Source organism: Staurois parvus, unplaced genomic scaffold, assembly GCF_062004578.1.
Source record: "Staurois parvus isolate SC_StPar_1 unplaced genomic scaffold, SC_StPar_1.0 ptg001847l, whole genome shotgun sequence".
Lineage (NCBI taxonomy): Eukaryota > Metazoa > Chordata > Amphibia > Anura > Ranidae > Staurois > Staurois parvus.
The window spans coordinates 943,739-952,500 of record NW_028319643.1 but is presented as its reverse complement, the minus strand read 5'-3'; the positions used below and the strand labels follow the sequence as shown (position 1 = coordinate 952,500).

The 8,762-nt window shown below is 42.9% G+C and overlaps 1 protein-coding gene across 1 annotated transcript in view; it reads left to right on the top strand.

Moving 5' to 3' along the window:
- MIOS (meiosis regulator for oocyte development) overlaps positions 1-4,242 on the top strand; it is a 36,045-nt gene extending 31,803 nt beyond the window's left edge. The window contains exons 10-11 of the mRNA XM_089664185.1: positions 211-340; positions 3,875-4,242. Of these exons, the coding sequence (XP_089520311.1) occupies positions 211-340; positions 3,875-3,971 (227 nt within the window). The 3' untranslated portion in view covers positions 3,972-4,242. The remainder of the gene's footprint in view (positions 1-210; positions 341-3,874) is intronic.
- The last annotated feature ends 4,520 nt before the right edge of the window (positions 4,243-8,762 follow it).

Here is an 8,762-nt window from a genome sequence, read left to right as displayed (position 1 = left end):
TATAGCAAAACATGTGTTAATGCAATACGTTTCGTGAGAAATACATGATTTCCTGGAGAAATATCAAGGGTGCCAACAATTTCGGCCATGACTGTATACACACACACACGTATGTGTGTGTGTATGTATGTATGTGTGTATATATATTTGTGTGTATTTAGCTGTTTACTCGGAGTTCAGCTCTATTTAACAGACGTGTTTTCTGTCTAGGAGTGTCTAAGTCTGATGAGAAGGTAGACCTCAGCAAGGAGAAGAAAGTTGCGCAGTTCAATAACTGGTTCACCTGGTGTCACAACTGTCGGCATGGTGGCCACGCTGGCCACATGATGAGCTGGTTCAGGTGAGGATGTGGGCTCCCCGTGCAGAGCTTGTCATTTTTTTTTTTTTTTTTAAGACATTTTTCTGAAATAAGACTCGGAGCTATTCCAGGTGCCTGTAATATGTTGGACACGTGTGGTATAACAAAGTTTCCCCTGTGCTGTTTTGAGGAATCCATGCGTGGTACCAGCCCTGATCTGCTTGCCTTGCTTAGAGTAGCACAGAGAACTAGTGATGACATCGCTGGGTCTAAAATCGGAAAGCATAATATCTTTCAATGGCTATAGAGAAATTGTATGAAAATGATGAACATTACATGGATGTAAACCCAATCACTACGGATCTTATATAAGCTTTTATGTTTATGGCATCAAAAAAAAAAATGCAGTCCTTTTTAAAAATGTGCAGCGTTCATTAAAAAGAAAAACCTCGTGTTTCAGCTGTTGGGATCCTTGTCCTCCTATAACAGTAAGTACCCGAGCAACTGTTCCCTAATTATGCTCCTGCGTTGTTCCCGTCATATGTGCTCCTGATTGAGACAAGAAAGTGTCTGTTGCTCAGGAAGCTGGTCTAGAGCAGCCAATGCTTGAGTGAGTTCATGTAGAGAGAGAGGGGCTGGAGGAGAACCGCAGCAAAAAAAAAAAAAGTTTTTCTATGAGAAAAAAAAAAGCATGTCTCTTTTTGCTACACAAGGCTTTAACCCATTCCTGTCTAGCCTGTTATAAAATGACGGCTGGGCAGCAGCCCTGTTCTTCTAGAAGGATGTCGTATGATGTCCTCTGAGGATCGGGCCTCATGCGTGTTCCCCATGGGCCACCCTCTGCCGTGATCTGTTCTCCACTGGGTCTACCGGAGATAGCCGATGACTGTACCAGCCCACTGCTGGTACCATGTGATCGCTGTGGCCAATCACCCTTTGTTTCTTTTAGCTGCAGGGAGAATGACCGCTCCTTCTCGGAGCTATAGTGAAGGAAAAAGAAAAAGCCGGTAATTGCATTTAAAAAAACGGCAGTGACATTTAGCGATAGCCAGTGATGGAGCCTCCCTCATTGTATACACTGCTCCTCTCCTGCCGCCTCCTTGCACACAACTCCCCTCCCCCCTACAAAGAGGACCTGTCACTCATGTACTATAGGGGACTACTGGTGATAGCAATAAAATCATTGGTTTAAAAAAATAAATAAATAAAAATACACATTAAAGTAAAAAAAAATTGAGCCTCCCCACATACACAGGCATTTTGGTTCCGATTCTCAGCCACGTCTATTCTGAATTTTCGGTATCGGTTTCAATACCAGAATTTTCATTTCGGTGACCTTTTATTATTCACTTTTACATTACAGAGCATTCTTTTTTTGTATTTGGAGAAAAATAACGGATAAGTTCACCTTTCTGAGGTGTTACACCTGTATTTAGGGTGTAATATGTTCAGCATCCTCCCCCTCTCCCTGCACCCACTGTCATAATTTGCAACCAGCTCCACCCACATAGCCGTGTCCTTCATTCAGAGTTCTGTGAATGAATGAACTACAACAGCCGTGTGCCATTGCAGAAGACTGCTTTTAGCTCTCAATGAACTGTGAGGGTGCTGATGAACGATTTTGTAGTTTATTGATCTTCCTGCAGTGCAGTAACTGCCTGCCCATATGGGAGGTACGGCTAGACAACTGACTGAGAGTCTGCAGGATCCTAGCATTGCACCCGCTATCTGCTGATCACGGGTGCAATGCTCTGCAGGCTCCTTAGGAAAAAGAAAAACTACTAATAATAAATGCACATTTTTTTCACTTGCAAAAAAAATGTTTAATTTTCTCAGTGAATTTATACTTTGCCTCCTGCCTACAGAAAGGCTTCTCCACCATAAGAGCTGTGAAAATGAGGAATAGACTCTGTAAGGTACTAGTTCTAGTTAGCTGAATTATTTTTTTTAACCACCTGACCTGTGGAAGATTTTACCCCTTTTTGTGGCCAGGCCATTTTTGGCTATTTAGCACTGCGCTACTTTAACTGGTAACTGTGCAGTCATCCAACATTGCACCCAAACAAAATGTAAGCACATTTTTTCCCACACAAATAGAGCCTTCTTTGGTGGTATTTGATCACCACTGGGTTTTTTTTTTCATATTTTATTTTATAAATGAAGAAAAGACTGAAAATTTTGGAGAAAGATACAATGTTTTCTACTTTTTGTTACAGAAAATTTTATTTCTTCATAAATTTAGAGCAAAATGTTTTTTGCTACATGTCTTTGGTGAAAAAAGAAAATCCCCAATAAGTGTATATTAATCAGTTTGTGTGAAAATTATAACATCTACAAACTATGGTGTATATATCCTGGAATATTTATGTATTTATTTTTACACTAATAATGGCAGTGATCAGCGGCTTATAGGACTGTGATAGTGCGGCGGGCAGTCTGACACTAACTGATACGGGGGGGGGGGGGAGAATTGACTGACATCTCCAGTGACACTAATACAGTGATCAGTTCTAATAATATATCTCTTATATTGTAAGCTCTATCAAGCAGGGCCCTTTGATTCTTCTTGTACCGTAACTGTAATGTCTGCCTTTGTTTTGTAAAGCGCTGCACAAACTGTCGGCGCTATATAAATCCTGTATTATAATAATATACTGTCACTGTACTAATGACACTGGCTCGGAAGGGGTTAACATTTAGGGGCAATCAAAGGGTTAATACTCTGAATTACAATGTTTACTACACAATGTGCTGGTTTTTACTCCCTGCTTTGCAGGGAGAAAAAAAACAGCACATTACTGCTGTCTGTAGACAGTCATTCGTCTGTATTACTTCTGTCATGCGCTCGGCCGATCAGCTGGTCCCGGCCATAAATCATTGGCTGGGACCCGCTGATCGGTTCATGCTGTAGTGAATGACAGCACACCCGGGGCAGCTGGCGCATGTGCACGCACCCCCCCACCCTACTAAAGCACGTACATGTATGTGATTTAGTGCAGTGGGACCACGCTGCTGCAGTTTAAGCGTGGTGGGTGGTCCTGAAATGGGTTAAGCTATATACATTCCTAAATATATAGAATATAAAAGGCTATTAATACTATTGATCCAGGGAATATACAAAATTGCTTTTTGAGATCAGAAGCAATTATTTTGCTTCTGTTGGAGCAAATTGGACCAGGCTTTATAAGTGTTTTTTGCTTTCCTTTGGCTTGTCTGTGGGTATAGAATTCTTTATATGGAGATTTTTGGTTTGTTTTGTTCTATTGGTTGAACCCAATGGACTTGTCTTTATATATATTTTCTTTTTTTTTTTAACCTAACTATGGAACATGGAAAGGGACATAACTTGTGGAGTGAACTGTTACAAAAAAAAAACAAAAACACTGCAAAGTTGAGCAAACAATATAATAAACCTAGATTGTAAGCTCTGATGAGCAGGGCCCTCTGTTTCCTCCTGTACCAAATCGTATTGTAACTGTACTGTCTGCCTTCATTTTGTAAAGCGCTGCGCAAACTGTTGGCGCTATATAAATCCTGTATAATAATAATGTAAGCGTGTTTTCTTGTGATTGGCAGGGATCACACTGAGTGCCCGGTGTCGGCGTGTTCCTGTAAGTGTATGCAGCTGGATACGACGGGGAATCTGGTACCTGCAGAGACTGTGCAACCATAACCACAGCCAGGACATGTGTAGGACATCCTCTATCCCTTTTCCAGCCAGAGATATGGACCTCAATGGCAGTCCACGCACATCCACCAAGACCGCTGTAACAGATGTACTTCTACATACCACTGGCCGCTGTTACAAGGACAGCAGTAGGATTTGACCACAGTTGGTTTCGTTGAAGGTTTTTGTACTTTACGGTGTAAGATAAATGAGTATTAGACTAAGTTACCCGGATTGGAATTGTTACAAAAAATAATAAAGATGTAATAATTAACAATGCAGTGAGATTTTCTCTGGTTTGCTGGGTCAATCTGGATCCATTTTTGTGGATCCAGGGTTGTGGACTACTCCATCTGGTATTTTGCTGGGTCTCAACATCATACAAAAAGATCACTCTGAAGAGGACCGGTCATACACAAAACTGTATGAATCATCTGGTAAAAGCTGCTGGTCTTGGATGGTCTTCCTACATAGTATTTCTGGGTGCAGTGAGACTAAACCCATCACCTCTTGTAACCCACGTAATGCAGATGTGTGGCAGCAAAGAGGGTGGGCTTTATTGCCTACATGCCACACATATGCAGCCATATTTCTCTGCCGAGATTATTCCCAGCACCGAGACTAAGCTGTCAAACTCCATTCCTGGTCTAGTAATCATGGGGAGCTGGTGGGACCAGCTTTCAATCATGTGACCACATTGACAGCCAGAATGTAAGTGTACAATCCAAACACACACACGTTCCTGCATTAAAAAAGTGTATATAAGTGGGTGCTGCAGGTGTTGTTCCTATTTCAGAGAGTAGGGAGCAGGGGCGGACTGACAACTCATGGGGCCCCTGGGCAATAGGAGATCATGGGGCCCCTGTGTCCTTGCCCAAACTCAAAAAAGCCTATGAAAAAGGTACCAGGGGCATCTCATGGGGCTCCCTACTGACCCCGGGCCCTCGGGCAGTGCCCGAGTTTCCAAATAGTCCGCCCCTGGTAGGGAGGTATGTACAGGTGATGGATGGGGAGTATACAGGTGAGGAATGGCGTATACAAGTGCTGAATGGGAGAGGTATACATATGTACAAGCAGGGTTTAGAGCCAATGGTTGGCTCTTGTAAAAGCAATCTGAGTGACTAACTAGCCGCTGGACCACTTTTACAAGCAGCAGGATGGGAAGCCTCCTTCCTCGGGCTGTCCTTTCCTCCGGCTGACCATAGAGGCATACAAAGACCAGAACCACTCTACCTCTATGATATAGGCAACAGGAAGCGGTGAGCATACATCACTTGCGGTTCTGCCGGACGTAATCGGTGCCATTTTTACAAATGGAAAGGATTTGATTGCACTGATCTTGGTGTGATCAGATGCGGTTAAGGGCAGAGGAGGGATCTGGGGTCTTATTGACCCCTAATCTCTCCCTAAAGAGTACCTGGCACATGCTTATTGCTGTCACAAGGGATGTTTACATTTCTTGTGACAGCAATAAAAGTGATAGAAAAATTAAAGTGTCAGTGTAAAAAAAAATAAAATAAATTTAAAGCACCCCCATGCACTGATGATCAGTGTGCCCTGATGATCAGTGTAGCCCTTGCAGTGCCACCTGTCAGTGTCCATCAGCGCCAGCTCTCAGTGCTCATCCATGCCACCTGCCAGTGCCCATCAGTGCCACATTTCAGTGCCTAACAGTGCACATCAATGCCACATATCAGTGCCCATCTGAGCTGCCTTTCAGTGTCACCCATCAGTGCCATATCAATGCCAGTCAGTGCCGCCTAACAGTGCCAGTCAATGCCACCTATCAGTGCCATATATGAGTGCTGCCTTTCAGTGCCCATCAGTGATGCCTGTCAATGCCCATCAGTGCCACCTACTGAAAGGAATTGGCTCTTCTTGTTCCTTTCTGTAGCCACTGACCCCCGTCAGTCCCTGGCCTTGATCAGTGTCTGTCCTCAGGCCTGGAGCCCCCTTTGAGACACAGGAAATGCACACAGACACAAGGTGGTATCTCAGAAGGAACTGAATTTATTCTTCCGTGTTTAAACTTGTATATGAAACTTAAAACAATACATGGAAATATAAGAACCAATCAATTGACAGATATGCATTAACCAATCAGAATATTCTATAAGTCAGTCATGCCCAATCATTTGGCATTCATGTAAATTATTATTAAATGCGTCAAGCATTAGTATAGAAAGTAGACAATTTCCCTATTTTAACACTGGCTAAAGTTATTAATGATCTTGCAACAGGATATATCCAACCGCAGACTTTCAGTCTTGTGCTAGCCAGAGGAAAAAAGGAAGTTACATCTGAAGGGAAAAAGAGGAACCTTATACTCTTATCGAAAGTAAAGAACAGTCTTTAAACACAAATTCAACTTTAAGTACTGACTAAGTTTTAAAATGGATACTTAGCCTAAGCTCTGCCATTTTTAAGATAAGAGACAAAATGGCGGTATGGTAATGCTGAAAGGCTGATTCCTTCAAACCCCCTCTTAGGTCACGCACGTGACCTTACACCTTTTTTACAGGTTGGTACCTGGGGCCCTTAGTAGGTCCTTTATCAAGATACTGATTCCACATGGTTCTAGTAATAGTGGCGTCAATAAGTTTCTGCATTAAACCTCGGATGCAGGGGATACAACAGCAACCACACAGAGTTAATACTGCAGCAGCCATTACTATAGAAATCAGCATAGTTTTCATCAGAGTTCCCCATTTACCAAACCAATTTTCAAATAAACCAGCTAGTGGATTTTCTACTCCTGAGTTTTCAGCCAATTCTTCAGACAACATTTGGAGGCCTTGAAGGGCTCTAGTAATGCTTCCATCAGGAGCGGTGTTATTGGGGATAAAAGTACAGCAGTAGGAACCAAACATTTTACATACTCCTCCTTTCTCAGCTAATAACATATCAAGAGCAATGCGGTTTTGCCAAGCAGTAAGGGATGTTGCATCAAGTTGGGCAGAGACCCCCTTTAGAGCATCTCTAGTATAGTTAACAAACCTTTGTTGATTATAATAAATGTAATTAATCCAATCCACATTTTTGTTAGGCTGTACCCATAAAGCGATAGAGGCAAACCCTGCAGCAATCTGGTCCTGAGCTTTAACCTCATCAGGGACTCCTCTTGGTACACCTATAGCATCTATGTAAACTCTATTGTCAAAGGAACCACGGGGTGCATTTCATTTATACCTTCTAGATCTGGATTTTTCCAAGATGGGCAAGCTTCTTATCCCATCTTCTACTTTGATCATAAAGAAAGGCATGAGAAGATGGGTCAGAGCGCAGCTTCCCTTCCATCTGCTGGGGAGTCTGGCTCTGAGTCTCATATCTCCACACAGCCACCACACATCCGACAGTTGCTGCCGGTGGTCCTGAAACCATTCCTTCCAGTAGCCTTCTGCGGAGGTGCGGATGGTCTTAATACAGTAATTAGGTGGGAATGTACCTAAATCTTTACCTTTAGCATCATCATGTTCAAAGCAGGTGAAATTTCCTGGTACCGGTTTAGAGGCCAAAGGTAAATTTCGTAATCCAGTAACAGGGAACTTCTTAACAAAATCAGAACATTCCTTCTCAGTGATGTTATCTTTATACATTCTAATTAGGCAGGACATATTAGTTTCTTCTTCTAACAAAGGAACTGTGGCAAGTAGGGGGCGGGGATTGGCACATGAAACACAGTCTCCCTGTCCCTTACTCTTAGTGGTCCATCTCACCCATTCAATCCATTCATTTTTGTCAGAGTAACCAGTTTCAATGCTTAATCTGTCTTCTGATTGCATCACTACTCCTGTCACCTCATTATCCAGTCGATTCCTAACTTTGGGGAATGAATTGTCTATGGTATTGACATGGACTCTTGGGGAGGGTTTTACCTGTAATATGAGGTTGGCCCAGGGGTCTGTTCCTGACACAGTTATTCCCAACCTATATTCCCCACTATCTCTGACCTGTGGGTTCCTTATTGTGAAAATGATATTCCCTTGGCCTTTTGCTATAGAGATTCTTTGATAGGTGCCTATGTCCTCTAGGGGAATTCTAGCTGATTGGGTCTCCCATTTATGAGGGTCTGTTGTCCACCATATATTCTCCCAGTAACCACAGGGCTTATTCCTCCCACACATGTACACATTATAAGGTCCAATATCATAAGTAACTTTAGTCGGGTCAAACACCTGGTTTTTAGTCAGAGTAAACACTATGGTCTGATTTACATCCTCAGTAGTCAAGACTGGTGTTTCCTGTACCCCCCATCCCTTATCTTGTACAAAGGACATTCTTCTCATCCTTCTCTTAGTGCGGGTTAGACTTCGTTTCTTTCTGACACTAGAATGTTGTGTACTATGGTTTTGTGTGTGCACTGGTTCTGCATTATCTGGGTCACTAGCTTGGATGGAGGTATTACATATACTCTTAATCACTCCATAATCATCTGGGTGATAAATGCAGTTAGTTATTGTCCATACTGGGAGGAACACAGTCAGGGTTGCTAGTATGAGGAAGCAAAATGTCTGCCCAGAGTTCTGTGAGAGCATCAGAAAGGTCATCTTCTTCAAAGACTTTTACACCGGCTTCACTTCCTTTTTCTTCTTCTGTATCTGTGTCTTTGCCTTTGTCTTGCTTCTTAGGGGCTTGGTTCACCCTTTTTACACGGCTGGCATGGATCCAGGCCTTGGAATCCTCAGTCAGGACAGCGGTCCTGGTGACAGCGATCACAGAAGTGGGGGGCCCAAAGGGATACTCTTGCTTCCGATTCCTATGGAGGGCTTGTATCACCACACGGTCCCCGACTTGGAA